We start from the raw sequence: 23,573 nt of genomic DNA, 5'->3' as shown, positions 1-23,573 counted from the left end.
AGAACATTAGGGCCGATGCTCTCTCTCGTTCCTCGGATGCCTCAGAAGTTGAACTCTCTCCGCAACACATCATTCCACCTGACTGCCTGATCTCCACTTCTCCTGCCTCCATCAGGCAGACTCCTCCAGGAAAGACCTTTGTTTCTCCACGCCAACGCCTCGGAATCCTCAAATGGGGTCACTCCTCCCATCTCGCAGGTCATGCGGGCATCAAGAAATCTGTGCAACTCATCTCCCGCTTCTATTGGTGGCCGACTCTGGAGACGGATGTTGTGGACTTTGTGCGAGCCTGCACTATCTGTGCCCGGGATAAGACTCCTCGCCAGAAGCCCGCTGGTTTTCTTCATCCTCTGCCTGTCCCCGAACAGCCTTGGTCTCTGATTGGTATGGATTTTATTACTGATTTACCCCCTTCCCGTGGCAACACTGTTATTTGGGTGGTCGTTGATCGATTCTCCAAAATGGCACATTTCATCCCTCTTCCTGGTCTTCCTTCTGCGCCTCAGTTGGCTAAACAATTTTTTGTACACATTTTTCGTCTTCACGGGTTGCCTACGCAGATTGTCTCGGATAGAGGCGTCCAATTCGTGTCAAAATTCTGGAGGGCTCTCTGTAAACAACTCAAGATTAAATTAAATATTTCTTCTGCATATCATCCCCAGTCCAATGGACAAGTAGAAAGAATTAACCAGATCTTGGGTGATTATTTGCGACATTTTGTTTCCTCCCGCCAGGATGACTGGGCAGATCTCCTCCCATGGGCCGAATTCTCGTATAACTTCAGGGTCTCTGAATCTTCCTCCAAATCCCCATTTTTCGTGGTGTACGGCCGTCACCCTCTTCCCCCCCTCCCTACTCCCTTGCCCTCTGGTCTGCCCGCTGTGGATGAAATTTCTCGTGACCTTTCCATCATATGGAGAGAGACCCAAAATTCTCTCTTACAGGCTTCATCACGCATGAAGAAGTTCGCGGATAAGAAAAGAAGAGCTCCTCCCGTTTTTTCCCCTGGAGACAAGGTATGGCTCTCCGCTAAATATGTCCGCTTCCGTGTCCCTAGCTACAAGTTGGGACCACGCTATCTTGGTCCTTTCAAAATTTTGTGTCAAATTAATCCTGTCTCTTATAAACTTCTTCTTCCTCCTTCTCTTCGTATCCCTAATGCCTTTCACGTCTCTCTTCTCAAACCACTCATCCTCAACCGTTTTTCTCCCAAATCTGTTCCTCCCACTCCTGTTTCCGGCTCCTCGGACATCTTCTCTGTCAAAGAGATCTTAGCTTCCAAAAAGGTCAGAGGGAAAACTTTTTTTTTAGTGGACTGGGAGGGTTGTGGTCCTGAAGAGAGATCCTGGGAACCTGAGGACAACATCCTAGACAAAAGTCTGCTCCTCAGGTTCTCAGGCTCTAAGAAGAGGGGGAGACCCAAGGGGGGGGGTACTGTTACGCCGAGCGCTCCGGGTCCCCGCTCCTCCCCGGAGCGCTCGCTTCACTCTCCCCGCTGCAGCGCCCCGGTCACATCCTCTGATTTGGGGCGCTGCGATTCCGCTGCCAGCCGGGATGCGATTCGCGATGCGGGTAGCGCCCGCTCGCGATGCGCACCCCGGCTCCCGTACCTGACTCGCTCTCCGTCTGTTCTGTCCCGGCGCGCGCGGCCCCGCTCCCTAGGGAGCGCGCGCGCCGGGTCTCTGCGATTTAAAGGGCCACTGCGCCGCTGATTGGCGCAGTGGTTCCAATTAGTGTGTTCACCTGTGCACTTCCCTATATCACCTCACTTCCCCTGCACTCCCTTGCCGGATCTTGTTGCCATTGTGCCAGTGAAAGCGTTCCTTGTGTGTTCTTAGCCTGTGTTCCAGACCTTCTGCCGTTGCCCCTGACTACGATCCTTGCTGCCTGCCCCGACCTTCTGCTACGTCCGACCTTGCTTCTGCCTACTCCCTTGTACCGCGCCTATCTTCAGCAGCCAGAGAGGTGAGCCGTTGCTAGTGGATACGACCTGGTCACTACCGCCGCAGCAAGACCATCCCGCTTTGCGGCGGGCTCTGGTGAAAACCAGTAGTGGCTTAGAACCGGTTCACTAGCACGGTCCACGCCAATCCCTCTCTGGCACAGAGGATCCACTACCTGCCAGCCGGCATCGTGACATATAGATTCCTCGCTCATTGGTTTTTCCCTTTTGCAGAACTAGCCTCACTGTTCTGCCCATCAGCAGCCTTCCTCTCTTATAGGGAATTAATGAACTGTTCTATGTGTGCTCCCTGACCTACTGAGAAATACAAGGAATGATACAGCTGTTATTTGAAACTCCCTGCGTGGAGCCCATTTTTATGCTCTACCTTGTGCTTATGTGTTTTGGGCCCTCCGGGCTTTGTTTGTTTTCTTGTGTTAAAACCTAAATAAAATTTACTTTAAAAAAAAAAAAAAAAAAAGAGGCATGGACTCAAGGGACAGGGACATAATACTCCCCCTTTATAAAGCATTGGTACGGCCTCACCTGGAATATGCTGTTCAGTTTTGGTCGCCTGTTCATAAAAGGGACACTGTGGAGCTGGAAAGGGTGCAGAGACGCGCGACTAAACTAATATGGGGCATGGAACATCTTAGCTATGAGGAACAATTAAAGGAGTTACAATTGTTTAGTCTTGAGAAGAGACGTTTAAGGGGGGATATGATAAACGTATATAAGTATATAAATGGCCCATACAAAAAATATGGAGAAAAACTGTTCCAGGTTAAACCCCCCCAAAGGACGAGGGGGCACTCCCTCCGTCTGGAGAAGAAAAGGTTTAGTCTCAAGGGGCGACACGCCTTCTTTACCATGAGAACTGTGAACTTATGGAACAGTCTACCTCAGGAACTGGTCACAGCAGGAACAATTAACAGCTTTAAAACAGGATTAGATACATTCCTGGAACAAAATAACATTAATGCTTATGAAGAAATATAAAATCCCTTCCCCAATATCGCGCCACACCCCTACCATTCAATTCCCTGGTTGAACTTGATGGACATATGTCTTTTTTCGACCGTACTGACTATGTAACATTATTACCGTCAGAGGACATGGCAGGGGTGCTGTGATCTCTAAACTGTTCAACAATTCCTTTATCAGACATTTTTTAAATATTTTATTGAAAAGAGATTTTGAGGTTAGTTTTTAGCTTTCAATCTCACTGCTAGAAATGCATATTTATGATAAACCCAGCTACAAATGCAGTTTTTTTTTAATAAACCCAAAAATACACGTAACTTTGCTTTAGATGATTATTTCATGTTTACTCAATGCTTTTAAATGCATAGTTATGTTAAACCCAGGTGAAAATACTTTATGTTCGATCAAACCCTGAAAATACACATAAGTGGCCTAAAGTGCGTATTCCACATTTTTTTATATGTATTTATATTCAAATACAGGTCAGCTCAGTGATTTGCTCAGTTCTCTAGGTATTGTTATGTGACATATTTTAGGGGCTCATTCACTGCTGGCTGGAAATTGTAGTGCACATCTGGAAACCGTAGTTTAGGTGACAGGAGGTCACTGTCTGAGGTCACCCCACAGATCAATGCTTTGCTTGTAATATGATAGCTTTTATGGACTCATTAACTGTTGGCTGGGATTTGTAGTGCACCAACTGGACAAAGCACTGCAGGTGACAGGAAGTCACTGTCTGAGGTCAGCCGACCGATTACTGCTTTTCTCAGCTCACTTTGGATTTTAATAGGATTTATGAATTCCTTTCTCAATGTTCTCAGCTTTCTCTCTCTTCAAAATGACGGCTGCAATGCAGTACATGGGGTTTTATTAGCCTCTTAATTCCACCCCCGTGCTGTGTCTTATTGGCCTGGTAGCTGTATAGCGCATAAATGCAAGCAATGATTTGATAACCTGGGATCATGTGATCTTGCTAACTATAACGTATTCTGGGCTACCCTGATGTCATCTCCCAGTACTTTCTTCTTTCATTTAGATACCAAAACACATATATTTCTCATCCCTTCTGCTATTATTACCACCGTTTGAACCTGGTAATGTTCGAAAGTTCGGCAAGCCGATGTGACCCCAAAATTCTGAGCGAGAGCGGGTTCGTAGGGCTCAGCTCGCTCATCTCTACTTATTTATATAGTGTCAGAAATTGCTGGGGTCACAGTGTTTTTGTGTGATTACCTCTTGACAGGAAGTTGTGTAGTCCTCTCATTGTCAGTGTGGTGTTGTCTCAGCACCTCCCTTGCTCCTCCCTCCCTCCTGACATGTACACCCATAATATGCACAATAAAATATGGTGCATTTATACAACCTCTAATATGCCCTAATATTCTCTCCTAAGGATAGGGGATAAGATGTCTGATTGCAGGGGTCCCGCCGCTGGGGACCCCTGCGATCTCGGTTGCGGCACCCCAGATATCCGGTGCACAGAGCAAACTTTGCTCCGTGCCGGATGATTGGCGATGCAGGGCGGAGGCTCGTGACGTCACAGTCACGCCCCACTCGTGACATCACAGCCATGCCCCCTCAATGCAAGTCTATGGAAGTGTACGTGACGGCCCCTCCCATAGACTTGCATTGAGGTGGCATGGCCGTGACGTCAGGGGCGGGGCACGGCCGTGACGTCACGAGCCTCCAGCGCTGCACCTGATACTCTAAACAAACACTGGGCGCAGCAGGGAGATTGTGGGGGTTCCTGGTGATCAGACATCTTATCCCCTATCCTCTGGATAGGGGATAAGTTGTCTAGGGGCGGAGTACCCCTTTAAAGAAGTTTTATAAATTTAGCAGCTATCATAAACTCATAATACCTTATTTGACCGCATAGTTTGGAGTGGACATTGCCCATAAGTAATACAGAGTACACAACACCTTCAGTCAGTCCTGTGCCTTTTAATAATAATAATACAGAATACAAGAAAGATGTTTTCAAATGTTTTATTACTTTTTATTTTTCTGGGCACAAAAAAATAATAATGAGGTGAGGATACAGAATGGACCATCTGCAGCAGGCAGAGAGCCCTCATAGTTCATATACAGCTATGACACAAGCGTCAATTACATAGAGATACAACAAAATGTCAATAGAAGAGGGCTTGTTTCTCTAAAACATACCCCTAAGTAAATTAAAAAACAACAATGAGAAAAAAAACAAAAAAAAAAACATCCCCTCTGACTTTCTTCGGCTTCTCTCTCCACCTGCACGTCCCCTTCCACCAATTATTTGGAGTAACGTTCATTATTACTGTCAATAAATAGCAAACCTCGAAACAAAAACAGTAGCTAACACCATTCCTATGATGACATGAGGGATATGATGAAGTTCCTCCTCTACCATCCACTTGGGAAAAAGCCCCAAATAATATCCTGGGTAGGACCTTAAATCTATGGCAGGTGATCCAAGAAAGCCGAATGCCAACATGGCATAGAACCAAGATACAGGCTCTTTGAGATGTCTATCGACAAGTCTACCAACAAAGGCGACGTTACCATAGATCTTCAACTTCATCATCTATGATCTACAGAAAAAGGCGAAACATTGGGCCTCATTTACTAATGTTGTCGGTGTGTATTATGTTTTTTTTCCCTCCTAGTTATCCGTAGTTATTTACTAATTTGACGCAGATTTTGGTGCGCGTTTTTCTGGCACATGATGTCATCACTAAAGCCTACGGCGGAAAACTTAGTTGAGACGCTCATCTGCCAGTTCTCATTGTATTTATTTATATTAATATTGTTAAATTAGCATTATTCCACCTGGCATGAGGGCAACACAGATAATCCCAACCATTTTGGACATTTTTTCAACTCGGAAATTGATTTTCTCACCAGCTTTTACCTGGTGAATTTTTTTACTACTATTTGTTGATTAGTTTAGTTAATGCATTGGGATGTGTAAAAATAATACAGCCACGCACCTTTTTCAGGTTTTTAGGGGCTTTAGTCGGTCTAGTCGGCAAAGTGTGGTGCACACTGGTGCAATCTGTCGCATGGCGCAGACATGTTACGACACAATTTGGTCGCAAAAAACTACCAAAACATGTCGGGAAAATGTTAGTAAATGAGGCCCAATATCTCTAGAACCCTAAATCTATGGCATGTGACCAAGAGTAACAACATGGAGAAGAACAAAGTAACAGATTTTGCTATGTCCACTGGCAAGTCTACCGGTAAAACAGATGTTGCTAACCTAGATCTAGGGAGACATTTTACTTCACTATCTAAGATCTAAAAAAAGCTATCAACCAATATCCCTTGGAACGTGACCTCTATGGCAGATGACCCTAAAATGCCAGCATGACATAAAACCAAGATATAGGCTCTACTGGCAAGCCTACCAACAAAGGCGATGGAAATCAGTAAAATGGCAAATAATATCTATGGTAGAACCGTAAATCTACGGCATGTGACCAAGAGTAACAACATGGAGAAGAACAAAGTTACAGATTTTGCAATGTCCACTGGTAAGTCTACCGGTAAAAGAGACGCTAACATTGATTTAGGGAGACCATCAGATCAGAAACATCCCTAGGACGCGAAATCTACGGCAGAAGACCCAAACGTGCCAAAAACCAAGATACAGGCTTTTGCAATCTCGATTGACAAGTCTACCAACAAAGAAGAAGTTAACATAGATCTTCTACTTTATCATTTAAGAAAAACAACATATCCAGTAGGACCCTAAATCTATGGCAGACGACTCAAAAGTGCCAACATGGCATAAAGTCAAGTTATAGGCTCTTTGCTATCTCTACTGGCAAGCGGACCAACAAAAAGGAGGCGTTAACATAGACCTTCTATTCCATCATCTATGATCTACAGGAAAACAATATCTCTAGTACGACCTCAAATCGATGGCAGATTACCCAAAAGTGCCACCATGGCATAAAACCAAAACATGGGACAATTGGCAATATCTATAGGCCAGTCTATAAGTATATGACGTGCTTACACAGAACTCGGGAGACTCTCAACTCCACCAAATAAGATCTACACAAAAGAAAAGGCCCAGCCAAGACCCCAGGTAGAATCTTATATTTATGGAATACCACCATGGCCTTAAAGGGGTACTCCACTGGCCAACATTTTTTTTGTGCTGCGGGGGGTCGACCACGCCCCTTGTGATGTCATGACCACACCCCTCCATGCAAATCAATGGTAGGGGGCGTGACAGCAGTCAAGACCCCTCTAATAGACTTGGCTGGAGAGGGAGTGGTCATAACATCACGAGGGGTGTGGCCGACCCCCGCAGAGCAAAAACAGCAATCAGAGCATTTAATTCTGAACACTGGCCATTGGAGTACCCCTTTAAATAAGATCAGGATGCCTGCGGAAGACCACTGACTAGTCCACCACCAATGTCGTAGCTGGTAGAGAGGAATTTAACGCTACTATTTGTTGAATATCTAGAAGTTGGAGACCCATAGAAATCAAGTCCAGACCAGAGAAAGTGGACCTGTGCCACACCCCGGCTTCCCTGCCGAATTCTTAGGCAAATGGCCCTATTGCTTAAATCAATAGTAGACCAGAGATATATGGACTCTGACCGTCAGTACATAGAAACGGACGTCAACATTCTAACTTCACGAAGGATGGTTTACAACCAGCTCAGTAACACGCACAAGAAGACACAAGAGATATCTCCGGCCTCACTATGGGCAGCTCGGCTCTATCTAAAGTTTTTGTCAAAATTTTTTGGTGACACAGTTTGCCAAGCAGATGGCGGAGTAAGCCATGAAGACGTGGAACTCACGGTCATGATGAAATTATGTCTCACAGGGGAAGGGATATGAAGACGTGACTCCGCCGCTTCTGGGAGGGCAAGGAATGCGGGGAGTATCGAAGAAAAACAAAAAAGGCGGCTTCTAAGATGGACGATGGAACAGCGGTGGTTATGTAACAGTAAAAGTTATCAAATCCTTTATATAGTTTCATCTTTAGAATACATCATTGTCACAAAGAGTTAAAGCACCAACTAGTTCAATGTCTAGGCTAAAACACGGAAAAATCTGTCGCTTGTGTTTTTTTTTTCTGTATTTATTTCAAGTACAAAGTTAAAATGCCTTTTTTAGGTTTTCTTTTTGTTTCTGTAATAATAATAATATAGAAGAGTAAAATAACCGTGCTGTCCTATAGCACTACAAGAACTGCCCCCACCCACCCCCAATAATAAAAACAAAACAACAAAAAACAAACAAAAAAAAGAAAGTTATAAAGGAAAACAAAAAAACTGTCATCGACTGATAGATTTAATTTAACAATATATATTTCTCATAAAATGTTTAGCACCTTTTTAAATCACCGTCCACCTTCTGCTCACTTAAGGAATCCAGGCATTTGATTTATTTTTTTAAAGATTTTTATTTTTTCGTTTTTTAATTTTTTTCAAGATTTTGCTCAGGGCTGTGCACAAAAAAAATAAGAAAAAGAAAAAAAGGTGAATTTTTGAAAAAAAAAATCAAGATTTTCTCATCATCTGTAGAATCCTTTTGTTGCCGACCTCAAGTCAAAAGCTGCTTAAAGGGGAAGTCCATCATTTACAATCATCTACCATGTCAGCAGGTGAAATCTTCGGGGGACTGTACAGAGCTGGAATATGACATCTATAAAAGTTCATAGGGCCCTGGTTGTCTATCATACAAGATTTTCGAGACTTAAGGATGCATCTCTTCGAAGGGATAATATCTCCATTATATGGTGACAGTCTAAGGGCCCCATACAGTAAGGCATGTAGTGCCTACAGATGTGTGTTAAAGTGGCACTCCAGGTTTGTTTGTTTTTCAAAGCACCATCTGTTTTTAACTATAACTGGGTCATGTTATCATCTTCCTGACCCAAAGAAAATCACAGAATTTTATGTATCAGAGGAAATGGTCAACAGTGGATCGGCTGACTTCCTATTAACTACAGGACATCATCACCTACTAGATCCCTTCCAGCAGCTACCAGACCACTCCTCTATAGCTCTTTCTGTATACTGCTGCTATCTCTGAGATCATTATATAAAGTAGTTATACACCTCTGCTCCAGCTGTATCTGTATACTGCTGCTCTATGGGATCTGGATATAAAGTAGTTATACACCTCCCCTTTCTGTATACTGCTGGTGTTATCTCTAAGGCATCATTATATAGTTAAACACCTCCCCTCCAGCTCTATCTGTATACTGCTGTTATCTCTATGGGATCTGGATATAAAGTAGTTATACACCTCCTCTCCCCTTTCTGTATACTGCTGATATCTATAGGATCAGGATATATTTATGTTCCAAATGCTGGGTAGTGGAGTACCCCTTTAATGCTTTAGTATTTATTTTAATTTTTCAATGAGTTTTCTCCTCAAGTTCCATCCAGCAATTCTGCCAACTGCCCTTAGAAACAGACAGCAACACAGCGCTAGTCAAGTAACCTAACAGCGCTTACAGTTTTCCCATCATGCACTGCTCTCTGGTGTCAGGGAAGCAGAACTCTGAATACAAACTACAGACCTGAAAATGACTTGTAAGTCTCATGACGAGTCCATACAGATTTGCCCATTCTTCTAACCAGATGCCTATACAGAAGACTTGACGATCCAGGCATGGTCTACACAGATTTGGTGAACACACAAAAGGTGACACCGCAGACTTCTCCTTATGCTTCATAAAGATGATGACCTCCAGGGGTTGGATCGGCACAGAAGGAAGAGGATTGTCTTTAGATGGGTGTTTTATTGGTGACTATTGATGGACTTTCCTTTTCTCTACAATTGGGCTGACGATTAATTGATATAGACAGCATTTAGATTCATGTAGTCACCATAAAAAACACCATTTGAAGCCTTTTCTCCTAAATTGTGGAAATATTGTCCCAAGTGACCTAACGCTGATGGGACATCTAGGTGTCTACAGAAAACACATAAGGAAAGAACTGTAAAAAAGAGGGACAGGCACAGGAACGTTCAGCTACATTGGACAGATCTATTAGGACCTAGATCCATAGTGATCGTTACCATGGAAGTAAATCTGGTGCTTTCTGGGTGTAGTGGAGGCAATTATTCTTTTTAAGTTGTGTGGGTCCATAACGAGAAGTCCATTGTACTGCCCAGGTAAAAAAGTCTCAACACCAACAATGCGTGCCTTTCAGCCTGGAGATGGAGCTTTTCAGTGAGTTGACTATTTATGACCAGAAGTATGACCATAGAGCTTTAGTTAGGCAGGGCATGGCCTTTCCTCACAGCTGAAGTCTGCACACAGTTTTGGAATGCCATGTTTTGAAGGATGAAAAGTAGAAATACCACTCATCCACCACCACCAGAACAAAGTCTGCGAGCACCACTAGTAGCTGACCTGTGAGGTATATAGAGTGGCGATCACAACTCTTCACTAGGCTGCCTGCTGTATAATCCTTCACTGGTGTATTATTAAGCAGGATATCTGCACCAGTAAACCAACGAGTTGGATTAACCCCTCGGGGATACATTGGTGGACCTGAGGAAGGCACGAGCCAGTGCCAAAACACCTTGTCCTTATTGTGGAAAATAAAAAATAAGTTGTCTTGTGCGAGCCCTGGTCCTTTCTTGTCCACTACACAAGCATCACCTCCTAGACTGTTCTTCCGTTATTGTCTGTCCGCTCCATTCTGGAGAGGATTCTGGTCAGAGTGCAGTAGCTTCCATCCTCTTCGTCATTTGGTTAACCGTAACTGACGTTACACCCAACCGTACGCTTACTTACCAGGACGGTATATCACTTTGGTGTGGTGCAGGGTAAACACCAACTGGTTTACTACACTAAGGGAGCGTCCCCTTGTTCTTTTTCTCCTCCATGGTCTCTTATTAGGTAACTTTTTGGTAACCAAGGTCGTTTTTATTAGGCTATGTACTATCCTCTCTGATCAGGTGTAGTAGTAGAGCTATGACAGGAGAATGGATTCCCATTGTGGGACTGTTCTCATATCAGAAGATTCCAGGTCGCCTACAGTAATCTGGTCATCGCCTTTATAAATTTGCCCAGGAACTGTTTGTAATATTGCACTAGTAGGCTACTACTAGTGGCTCCTCTTATCTTAGGTCATTTAGGAGAAGACAGTAAATTTTACCCAAAACCTTCCAGCACTGATGACCTTATTGGAGTCCTGATGGTCTCTAGCACTGCACTGTAGTATAACAGGTTCAGAGCATCATGGTGGCCTCCAAAAAGTGAAGTAACCGTATCCTTCTCCTACCCTGCCGCACAGTCACTTTATTTCTTGAGCACCATGCAGGATGTTTTCTTGTTTGTTTAAATTTTTCTATATGGCAAGCTGAAATATGACCAAACGAGAACTGAGCAAGGGCATGTGGGTGTTATGTTCTATTGTGTGTTCACCAAGACCTGCCAAGAACATTGGGTGATAACCAACAGCTATCATGATTAACCAAGGCCAAAAGCCCAAGCATCCTGATGTCATGATATGCGAAATGGCTATACCTCTTCTGATGACCGCTATGCTCAAATATGGCCAAAAGAAACTACATTGGTGCAAAGCACTGTGAGCTGTAGCAACGCTAAGAGCTGGTGATCGTGACGTCACCGCCACACCCCCTCGTGCTGTCACACCACGCCCCCTCCAATCTTGTCTATGGGATGGAGCATGTCGGCCGATACACCCCCTCCCATAGACATGAACAGAGGGGGCATGGTGTGATGGCACGAGGGGACATGGCTGTGGCGTCATGACCACTGCCACAGGAAATGCGGGAGATCGTGGTGGGCCCCAGCAGCAGGACCCCTACGATCAGAAATCTTATCCCCTGTCCTTTGGATAGAGGATAAGAAGTCGGAGTACCCCTTTAAGTTCATCTATACTTTAGTAGTATTTGCCCAATGTTAGTTGACCTAAAATTCCAGTTCTCTACAAAACCACCCACTTCTGTCCAGGTCTACGTCACTTACAGCAGCCTGTATGCTGGGTAGTATTCATAGACTACAGACTGTGGTAAGCTGTGTATCGTCAGGTCCGGAGGAAATCTGCTTCCCTCCCACAATTAAGCATTTCTGGAACATTTCAGGGAAATTCCATTATTCTCTATTTTATTGAGCTAATATTTCCTGCACAGTAGCACAATATGGAAGAAAACCAAAACGATAATTTTTTTTTCTCTCTCATAAAGTGGAGGACTGCAAAAAAAAAATATGTCAGCACTCTGGGTAACAAGGTAAAACAAGGCAGCAGTCCTAAGGAACACAAAATGGAGTAATGCGTCTTGTCCAGCGCAGGAGGTCGTCACTGCAGTTCAGGCCTAAGACATGGCTACGATTGTGCCAAGAACTCCAACATCTGGCTGCCAATACCACCAGAACCACATGGTTGGTGGGTGGCAAAAATCTTAACTGTACGGTCGGCTAGGAGACTGCAGATCTGGTCGCTTGATCAACGAATGGAAAATAAAAAAACACGTGATACAACAGGAGGCCAAAAAGAACATAAGAAAAGGAAACCAGAGTTTACAGCACAGCCCTGCCTTCATCAAGTACATGGACACAAAAAAGTAAAAAAACAATTAAAATGTTCACATCATATATAAAGGAGGATAGGACTGAGGGTGGAATTAAACCCCAAACAACATGAAGAAACAAGATGAATGTAAAGCATCAGCTATGAGAAGGTTCCATCTGGTTACACATGTTATAAAATAGCAGAGGGGCGGTTGTGGAGCCCATAGCAGTACCACCATCCCCTGCACTCTAAAATCCCAGTATCACTGATATTCATATAACATAGCAATCATTATACAACCCCTCTGAGATGGGGGCATACGAGTGCATGTAGGCCTTGAAGACCTTGTCTATAAACAGGAGTATAAAAAGCAGGTATTATCATTGTCAGATGTTGGGGGATGACTAAAAACATCTTTCTCCAGCTGGAGGTGCATGAGGCTGGTCTTGGCCTGAGATGCTCCGTTGGAAGCTCCGTATGATTTAGCACTCATTGGGGGGGGGGAAGGCTTCCCCCAATAATACAGTAAAATCTTCACAGAAAGCACCAGTGTTGGTCCTACTTTTGGATTTCTCTCAGTTGACTGAAACAGGGCCTGGGAGGGCAGGAAGTGGTAGGTTTGGAAAAAAACAGATCAAAACCACCTCCCGATTTCCAGTTTGTAACGCTGTGATCTGGAACCTTTGACACAACTTACGCTACTGTTGCATAGCTCTGAGAGTATAAAGAGGCCAGAGGACCTAGGCCTGGATGGTTGGCATCTGTGTAGCCATGGTGTTGGCTTGGACCGCTCACCAGAAATGTTTATATTCCCCCGACTTTGAGGAAACATTACAGCTGATGCCAGTTTAGAATGTTGCAAGAATGTTGGCAATAAGGCACCACTGACACCTGTCCGCACATGGAAGAAGACCATTGGTGCTTGCTACCTCGAATGGTTTGGACCAACCTAAGGGTTGTTTCACCTTTTTTGTCACCAGTTGACTGGAAAGCACCATATCTGAAGAGATTTACAAAGCTATACTAATGTATAGAGGGGTACAGTAGATGCGACCAGAGGTGGTCACACCAATCAATGACCTATATATATATATATATTAGTTAAGTCCAATTATGAGATCTAATGATGAGATAAAACACAAAGTCAGAAGAGACACTTGGCCATACAGTGGTATATAAGGCACTCTTCGCGAGTGTGGATCGTGTATTATAGAGATTGTGATTGGTATATCTCATGGCATAGCTGAATGAGAGGTGCCAGGTTTCTATAGATGGTTTGGAATAAAAAACAAAATATAAGACATAGACCTGGTGATGTCTCCTCTGTTGTGTCATGAGGTCAGTCAGATATTGGTATGTTAGGCACATGTCTAGTATAGAAGCACCAGATCACATAGACAGCACCGTGATCGCAGATATGTCCAGGAAGCGCCAAATTTCCCCTGTGGCTCAAGAGTGACAAGCTCTCAATAAGGCACCATTGGAAGTCGATGTTTTTAATCATCCCGTTGTGGAAAGCACCAAGTGTTGTATACAGTAGTAATAAGTAGTACCATGAACTCTATATAATCTCTACAAGTGTGTGCACACAAGAAAAGTTAACTTACAAAAGTATAAATAAACATAACTGAACAGATACCGCCCCTGCTTAATCATGAAAAGTCACTGTCCCTGCTTAATCACGGAAAGTCACTGCCCCTGCTCAATTGGAATGTCAGCTCTAATCATGCTCAGAACTGAAGTGTTAAAGAGGATGAGCTACTAAGCTACAGGATACACTCCTCCTCACTGACAGTTTCCTCCCCTGCTTAATCACAGACAGTGACCTCCCCTGCTTAAGGGCAGTACCCACCCCGTTTAATCACTGACAGTCACCGCCCCTGCTTAATCACTGACAGTCACTGCCCCTGCTTAATTACTGACAGTCACCACCCCTGCTTAATCACTGACAGTCACCGCCCCTGCTTAATCACTGACAGTCTCTACCCCAGCTTATTCCCTGGCAGTTACCCCAGCCCTGCCTAGGTCCAGGCACTTACAGCCTTTGCCGAAACACTGACAGATATCGCCTCTTCTTAATCACTGGCAGTTACTGCCATTACTCAAGTATTGACAAGATATTGCCACTGCCTAATCACTGATAATCACCACGCCCTTTAATCACTGACAGACAATGATACCATCATGACTCCAAGATACCAGCACTAGCAACAATTTGTGCCCTACAGAAAATAATGGTCACTAGATCCAATATGGACCGCTACAGCCAATCATGGAGAAAACAAACGATATACAATAACACCACTCTATAATATATATAGTAGCATTCGGATTATAGGATATAAATCTTACATCTATATATAAACATATATATTTCGGGGCCTTTAATCCACAGGTGACAAGCTCTGCATGTTCTGGCCGTGGAAACAGCATGTGAAGGAACAAGACAAGACACGAAAGATATATGAGCACCATTGTGAGAGTCCTGGCCCGTCTCTGAGGGGGCAGCGGACACCATGTTTCCCTTTCATGCAGCCTATAGAGGTTGTGCACACACTTGTAGAGTCTCTTATTACACATACAGTATTAGAGCTGTAAACAGTGATAGAGGTCAGAGCTGCTGTCTTTTTTGTTCCTGGCCTCTTGCTTGAGGCACCTGAAACACTGAAAAATCATCTAAAATGGTGTATTGTTATTTTTCAGCAACATTCGCCTGGTAACACGTAACATTAATCCTGCACGATAAGAGTGGAAATGCTGATACATCTAGATCATCCTCAATATTTTCCCAGTCATTGCATTAAAAGGTGATTCGTCCCAGACAGATGCGGGTGATATTTGGACAATGTTATGTACGCTGGGCGTGGTCGGCCCAGAAGGCGTTAACAGAACAGCACCGGTCAGCAGACATGGGCTTCAGTGTGTGCTAAGAGAGGCGTGGAACATACGTGTGACATCACAAGTAGCCCCTCCCTTGTGCTGCTATGTCCGTGATTCCACGACTTGTCAGTCACGGACCATTTGCATTGAGTGTACATACTGACTTAACCTTTTTTTATTTGCAGCCTTACAAAATAAAGCCCAGCTTACCCTCCCCCCTCTACCCACCGGCCCCCTATGGCAGGCGGCGGCTGCTGAACATTTAAAAGACCCATAAAACTAAAACCGGAAAGCCCGATTCTTAGCACCGGGATAGGGAGGGGTAAAATCTACAATCTCTAAAATGGACTAAAATGTAAAAACCTGAAATCGACTGCTCAACCTCTCAAGATATCTTCCCTGGGAAAATGTCTTCAGAGATCTGCAGGCGGTTATTGTACTAAAAAACCGGAGAAGGATAAAAGGATCCCCCCCCCTCCCTCCCCCCTACAAAAAACATCACAGTAAAAACTTAAAAAAATTAAATGAGACATTAAAGAAGAAAGTGTAACATGGAACAAGAAGTTACGTAGAAGTGTCTGCTCAGATCTCGGGTGCCCCTGCTCGCTCCTCAGCACCACTGGTTTCTCTTCCACCAGCTTTTTTTTTTCTTCTATTGAGCATTTGTCTAAAATTCTTCTTCTTTCCTTGGTGGAGCTAAATAAGAGAGGAGCAGAGAGGCTCTTTTTTTTGGGAAGCTGGAAGGTTGGGGGTCGGCCTCAGGTCCCTTTGCCTCATTTACTTAAACACAGGCAAAAAACTCCTTAAGAGGGGCAAAGAGGTGACGAATGACCGGAACGCTCCAAGACCTTCCCAGAAGCCTTTGTCGGGCCAAACGGCTCATGTTAGAGACATCTGTGTAGTGGACTGGGAAGCCGAAAACCCTGGAGCAGAAAACCACACAAATTAAAAATAAGAACAGGTCTGGTCATAGTTTAAAAGAATAAATAAATAAATAATGATAAATAAATACATACTGATAAATAATATCTTAAAAATTACTATTTTAAATAATATATAATAAATCATTAAAGAAGATTATGAATAATAAAATAATTATATAAAACTAATGTTAAAAATAAGTAATACATCAAATATAAATTTTATGCATTATAAAAATGTATCATATAAAAAGCAAAAGATGTTTTTAATTAATGCTATTAATGAAATATTTAATTTTATAAAATTATTAATTATATAGCATTATTAACCATAAAAGAAATACCGTATTTATCGGGGTATACCACGCACCGGCCTATAACACGCACCCTCATTTTACCAAGGATATTTGGGTAAAAAAAAGTTTTTTACCCAAATATCCTTGGTAAAATCAGGGTGCGTGTGTGTGCATGTGTATACCCCGATACACTGTTTCATACCCCGCAGAAGCCCCCAGGAAAGGCAGGGGGAGAGAGGCCGTCGCTGCCCGCTTCTCTCCCCCTGCCTTTCCTGGGGTCAAGAGCCCTGCTGCCGCCGCTTCTCTCCCCCTGGCTATCAGTGCCGCTGCCCCTTCTCTCCCCCTGTCTATCGGTGCCGCTGCCCCATTGCTGGCGCTGATAGCCAGGGGGAGAGAAGCGGTGCCGGCAATGGGGCAGCGGCCCCGTTGCCTCCCCCATCTCCGGTTGTATAATTACCTGTTGCCGGGGTCGGGTCCGCGCTGCTTCAGGCCTCCGGTGTGGCGTCCCCTGCATTGTTGCTATCCGCTGCGAGATGCAATGACGAGTGAGGTCTGAAGCAGCGCGGACCCGACCCCGGCAACAGGTAATTATACAACCGGGGATGGGGGAGGCAACGGGGCAGCGGCGCTGGAATTGGGTGCTGCTGCCCCTTGTCACCCCCTGTCTGTCGGCACCGCTGCCCCATTGCCGGTGCCGCTTCTCTCCCCCTGGCTATCGGCACCGGCAATGGGGCAGCGGCACCAATAGACAGGAGGAGAGAAGGGGCAGCGGCGCCGACAGCAGGGGGAGAGAAGCGGCGGCAGCAGGGCTCTAGACCCCAGGACAGGCAGGGGCAGAGAAGCCGGCAGTGGCGGCGGTCTCTGGACCTGCAAAAGCCGCTGCAGTTCATTGATTGAAAGCGCCCACCTTAAATCATTGAACTACAGCGGCCTATCGGTGTATAACACGCAGATAGACTTTAGGCTAAAAATGGTAGCCTAAAAAATGCGTGTTATACGCCGATAAATACGATACAAAAAATTAAGGGTAAAATAACTAATATATCAAATATAAATTTTATCAATCATAAAATAAGTTATAATATTTCAACCATTAGACTATATAAAATACATGTATGAAATGAATAGCGCTAAGAAATAAATAAAAAAACTGAGATTTTATATATATATATATATATATATATGAAAATTATGATAAAAGAAATATCTAAAAACTTTTATAATATAAATAATAACATAAAACAGACATGAAATCTAGAAAGTAAAAAAAATTGAATATAAAAACATTAATGAGATTAAATAAATATAATCTAAACATTTTATAAACTAAATTTTAAAAAACTATCCATGTAACAAAAATAAAAATTCCATAAAAATATGTAAAAATATATAGTTATGAGAAAAATACAAAAATCTCAATTATGTAAATTAAAAGAAAATGTTATAATACAAATGTTAAAAAAATATACATAAAAATGTAAAAATATAAAGAATATGTAAAACTATATGATTTCTTCTTACACTATACTGATTGTTTATATTGTGAGCCCCAATGGGGACAGGGACCAATTTGAATGTACAATGCTGCAGAATCTGTGTGTGCTATATAGAGAGTTATTATTATCATTATTATTAGATTTTCTAATATTTTACTTTTTTATACATTAATCCAGGTTTTTTGGACCCCCCTCCCCCATAATATGATTATCAGAGTCATCCATCAGAGAGAGCCCCCCATGTCTGGTGATGTGCACCCACCGTTCCATCTCGGTGCACCACAGAATGTCTTCCTTCTCATTCATGAACACTGGAAAATGCTGGTCCTTCCCCTGCTTGATGGAGTTGGACCTAGTGGTGATGGTTCGGACTTTGCTGAACTGCAGAAGACAGAAGGATCAGGTGAATATGACATAAGAGCAGCCATATGACCTGTCAGGAAACCGGGAGCCATGGGCGCTGCCCCCCTCAGGATACCTAACATGTACCGGGAACCGCGCACTACAACTACGTGTACAGGTGGAATACAATCCAATGATAATACATATACTGTGGGGATGTACATGCAGGGTGTACAGGGCTTCCTTACCTTTGCTATCCTGCCATGCTCCAGACAGTCCTGTAAGTCCAGCCTGTCATTCACTGTTGAGGCCAGAGGCCTAGAGACACACAGGAAAGAAGGGGTTAATATGGAGATGGCGCAGTCACATGACCTCACAATGCACAAGACGACCCTGCGGTCACTAGATTTCAGTGTCATCTATTGCCGCCGGTGCTAATGAGGTCGCTCAACAGGGATGTGTGGCACAAAGGAGAGCGTCCATATAGGCATCAAAAGAGTGCCCCAAAAACCACCATAGACAGTGCCCCCATAACCACAAAGGACAGTGCCCCCAAAACCACCAAGGACAGTGACCCCAAAACCACCAAGGACAGTGCCCCCAAAACCACCAAGGACAGTGACCCCAAAACCGCCAAGGACAGTGCCCATATAGCCATCAGAAGAGTGCTCCCATAACCACCAATGAAAGTGCCCCCATAACCACCAAGGACAGTGCCCACATAACCACCAAGGACAGTGCCCCCATAACCACCAAGGACAGTGCCCCCATAACCACCAAGGACAGTGCCCACATAACCACCAAGGACAGTGCCCCCATAACCACCAAGGACAGTGCCCACATAACCACCAAGGACAGTGGCCCCATAACCACCAAGGACAGTGGCTCCGTAACCACCAAGGACAGTGCCCCCATAACCACCAAGGACAGTGCCCCCATAACCACCAAGGACAGTGCCCCCATAACCAAGGACAGTGCCCCCATAACCACCAAGGACAGTGCCCCCAGAAACCCCATAAAAGCACCACCATAATTGCTAGAAGAGTGATTCCATAATCCCAGTGAGTGTGCCCCCATAGTCACTAGGAGAGAGTCCCTCATTATACGGGCACATACAATCTGTTCCAAAACCACTTGCAGTGTTCAGCCACGGGCAGCATAGGCCGCAGACCCCCCTCAATAGAGATCAACAGACAGACACCAACCTGTTCATACCCGGGAGGTTACCCCAGAAGTAGCGGGCCCTGTGCGCTGCCGACACATCCCTGGCATCGATCATCACCGGGTTTGACTGAACAAAAAAAATTAAAATAAGAGAAAGAATGAGAGCGAGACATGGGGGGGAAAAGTGTGAGAGACGTCTGTATGTAATAGAGGGGGGGGGGGGGGGAAAGTGTGAGAGACGTCTGTATGTAATAGAGGGGGGATAAGTGTGAGAGACGTCTATATGTAATAGAGGGGGGGAATAAGTGTGAGAGACGTCTGTATGTAATAGAGGGGGGGGATAAGTGTGAGAGACGTCTATATGTAATAGAGGGGCGGAATAAGTGTGAGAGACGTCTGTATGTAATAGAGGGGGGGGATAAGTGTGAGAGATGTCTGTATGTAATAGAGGGGGGGATAAGTGTGAGAGACGTCTGTATGTAATAGAGGGGGGGGGGGATAAGTGTGAGAGATGTCTGTATGTAATAGAGGGGGGGGGATAAGTGTGAGAGACGTCTGTATGTAATAGAGGGGGGGAAAAGTGTGAGAGACGTCTGTATGTAATAGAGGGGGGGATAAGTGTGAGAGACGTCTGTATGTAATAGAGGGGGGGGGGGAAAGTGTGAGAGACGTCTGTATGTAATAGAGGGGGGATAAGTGTGAGAGACGTCTATATGTAATAGAGGGGGGGGGATAAGTGTGAGAGATGTCTGTATGTAATAGAGGGGGAGGATAAGTGTGAGAGACGTCTGTATGTAATAGAGGGGGGGAAAAGTGTGAGAGACGTCTGTATGTAATAGAGGGGGGGGATAAGTGTGAGAGACGTCTGTATGTAATAGAGGGGGGGGGGGAAAGTGTGAGAGACGTCTGTATGTAATAGAGGGGGGATAAGTGTGAGAGACGTCTATATGTAATAGAGGGGGGGGGATAAGTGTGAGAGATGTCTGTATGTAATAGAGGGGGAGGATAAGTGTGAGAGAAGTCTGTATGTAATAGAGGGGGGGGGATAAGTGTGAGAGACGTCTGTACGTAATAGAGGGATGGGATAAGTGTGAGAGACGTCTGTATGTAATAGAGGGGGGGGATAAGTGTGATAGACGTCTGTATGTAATAGAGGGGGGGATAAGTGTGAGAGACGTCTGTATGTAATAGACGGGGGGGATAAGTGTGAGAGACGTCTGTATGTAATAGAGGGGGGAGAAAGTGTGAGAGACGTCTGTATGTAATAGAGGGGGGGGAAAGTGTGAGAGACGTCTGTATGTAATAGAGGGGGGGATAAGTGTGAGAGACGTCTGTATGTAATAGAGGGGGGGATAAGTGTGAGAGACGTCTGTATGTAATAGAGGGATGGGATAAGTGTGAGAGACGTCTGTATGTAATAGAGGGGGGGGGATAAGTGTGAAAGACGTCTGTATGTAATAGAGGAGGGGGGGGATAAGTGTGAGAGACGTCTGTATGTAATAGAGGAATGGGATAAGTGTGAGAGACGTCTGTATGTAATAGAGGGGGGGGATAAGTGTGAGAGACGTCTGTATGTAATGGAGGGGGGGATAAGTGTGAGAGACGTCTGTATGTAATAGAGGGAGGGGATAAGTGTGAGAGACGTCTGTATGTAATAGAGGGGGGGATAAGTGTGAGAGATGTCTGTATGTAATAGAGGGAGGGATAAGTGTGAGAGATGTCTGTATGTAATAGAGGGAGGGGATAAGTGTGAGAGATGTCTGTATGTAATAGAGGGGGGATAAGTGTGAGAGATGTCTGTATGTAATAGAGGGGGGGGGATAAGTGTGAGAGACGTCTGTATGTAATAGAGGGGGGGGATAAGTGTGAGAGACGTCTGTATGTAATAGAGGGAGGGGATAAGTGTGAGAGACGTCTGTATGTAATAGAGGGGGGGGGGATAAGTGTGAGAGACGTCTGTATGTAATAGAGGGAGGGGATAAGTGTGAGAGACGTCTGTATGTAATAGAGGGGGGGGGATAAGTGTGAGAGACGTCTGTATGTAATAGAGGGGGGGAATAAGTGTGAGAGACGTCTGTATGTAATAGAGGGGGGGGGGGATAAGTGTGAGAGACGTCTGTATGTAATAGAGGGGGGGGGGGATAAGTGTGAGAGACGTCTGTATGTAATAGAGGGAGGGGATAAGTGTGAGAGACGTCTGTATGTAATAGAGGGGGGGGGATAAGTGTGAGAGACGTCTGTATGTAATAGAGGGATGGGATAAGTGTGAGAGACGTCTGTATGTAATAGAGGGGGGGGATAAGTGTGAGAGACGTCTGTATGTAATAGAGGGGGGGATAAGTGTGAGAGACGTCTGTATGTAATAGGGGGGGATAAGTGTGAGAGACGTCTGTAATAGAGGGGGGGGGATAAGTGTGAGAGACGTCTGTATGTAATAGAGGGGGGGGGATAAGTGTGAGAGACGTCTGTATGTAATAGAGGGGGGATAAGTGTGAGAGACGTCTGTATGTAATAGAGGGGGGATAAGTGTGAGAGAAGTCTGTATGTAATAGAGGGGGGGGATAAGTGTGAGAGACGTCTGTATGTAATAGAGGGGGGGATAAGTGTGAGAGACGTCTGTATGTAATAGAGGGGGGGATAAATGTGAGAGACGTCTGTATGTAATAGAGGGGGGGGGGGATAAGTGTGAGAGACGTCTGTATGTAATAGAGGGGGGGGGGATAAGTGTGAGAGACGTCTGTATGTAATAGAGGGGGGGATAAGTGTGAGAGACATCTGTATGTAATAGAGGGGGGGATAAGTGTGAGAGACGTCTGTATGTAATAGAGGGGGGGATAAGTGTGAGAGACGTCTGTATTTAATAGAGGGAGGGGATAAGTGTGAGAGACGTCTGTATGTAATAAACGGGGGGGATAAGTGTGAGAGACGTCTGTATGTAATAGAGGGGGGGAGGATAAGTGTGAGAGACGTCTGTATGTAATAGAGGGGGGATAAGTGTGAGAGACGTCTGTATGTAATTGAGGGGGGGATAAGTGTGAGAGACGTCTGTATGTAATAGAGGGGGGGATAAGTGTGAGAGACGTCTGTATGTAATAGAGGGGGGGAGGATAAGTGTGAGGACGACTGTATGTAATTGAGGGGGGGATAAGTGTGAGAGACGTCTGTATGTAATAGAGGGGGAGGATAAGTGTGAGAGACGTCTGTATGTAATAGAGGGGGGGATAAGTGTGAGAGACGTCTGTATGTAATAGAGGGGGGGGATAAGTGTGAGAGACGTCTGTATGTAATAGATGGGAGGGGATAAGTGTGAGAGACGTCTGTATGTAATAGAGGGGGGGATAAGTGTGAGAGACGTCTGTATGTAATAGAGGGGGGGGAAAGTGTGAGAGACGTCTGTATGTAATAGAGGGGGGGATAAGTGTGAGATACGTCTGTATGTAATAGAGGGGGGGGGATAAGTGTGAGAGACGTCTGTATGTAATAGAGGGATCGGATAAGTGTGAGAGACGTCTGTATGTAATAGAGGGGGGGGGATAAGTGTGAGAGACGTCTGTATGTAATAGAGGAATGGGATAAGTGTGAGAGACGTCTATATGTAATAGAGGGGGGGGATAAGTGTGAGAGACGTCTGTATGTAATAGAGGGATGGGATAAGTGTGAGAGACGTCTGTATGTAATAGAGGGGGGGATAAGTGTGAGAGACGTCTGTATGTAATAGAGGGGGGGATAAGTGTGAGAGACGTCTGTATGTAATAGAGGGGGGGATAAGTGTGAGAGACGTCTGTATGTAATAGAGGGGGGGGGGATAAGTGTGAGAGACGTCTGTATGTAATAGAGGAGGGGGGGGATAAGTGTGAGAGACGTCTGTATGTAATAGAGGAATGGGATAAGTGTGAGAGACGTCTGTATGTAATAGAGGGGGGGATAAGTGTGAGAGACGTCTGTATGTAATAGAGGGAGGGGATAAGTGTGAGAGACGTCTGTATGTAATAGAGGGGGGATAAGTGTGAGAGATGTCTGTATGTAATAGAGGGGGGGATA

The 23,573-nt window shown here is 44.7% G+C and overlaps 1 protein-coding gene across 6 annotated transcripts in view; it reads right to left on the bottom strand.

The window, feature by feature from the left end:
* Nucleotides 1–4,899: 4,899 nt before the first annotated feature.
* Nucleotides 4,900–23,573, bottom strand: part of DNMT3A (DNA methyltransferase 3 alpha) — a 285,392-nt gene continuing 266,718 nt past the window's right edge. For all 6 annotated transcript variants that reach the window (XM_056551891.1, XM_056551892.1, XM_056551893.1 and 3 more), the window contains 4 exons: nucleotides 19,574–19,659; nucleotides 18,617–18,686; nucleotides 18,289–18,407; nucleotides 4,900–16,237 (listed from right to left, as the gene is read on the bottom strand). In XM_056551891.1, coding sequence (XP_056407866.1) covers nucleotides 16,096–16,237; nucleotides 18,289–18,407; nucleotides 18,617–18,686; nucleotides 19,574–19,659 — 417 coding nt within the window. In that variant the 3' untranslated portion in view covers nucleotides 4,900–16,095. The remainder of the gene's footprint in view (nucleotides 16,238–18,288; nucleotides 18,408–18,616; nucleotides 18,687–19,573; nucleotides 19,660–23,573) is intronic.

The sequence above is a fragment of the Hyla sarda genome, unplaced genomic scaffold, assembly GCF_029499605.1.
Source record: "Hyla sarda isolate aHylSar1 unplaced genomic scaffold, aHylSar1.hap1 scaffold_126, whole genome shotgun sequence".
NCBI classification, from domain to species: Eukaryota; Metazoa; Chordata; class Amphibia; order Anura; family Hylidae; genus Hyla; species Hyla sarda.
Note: the sequence above shows the minus strand (reverse complement) of the source record. Positions and strands in the feature narration are given on the sequence as shown.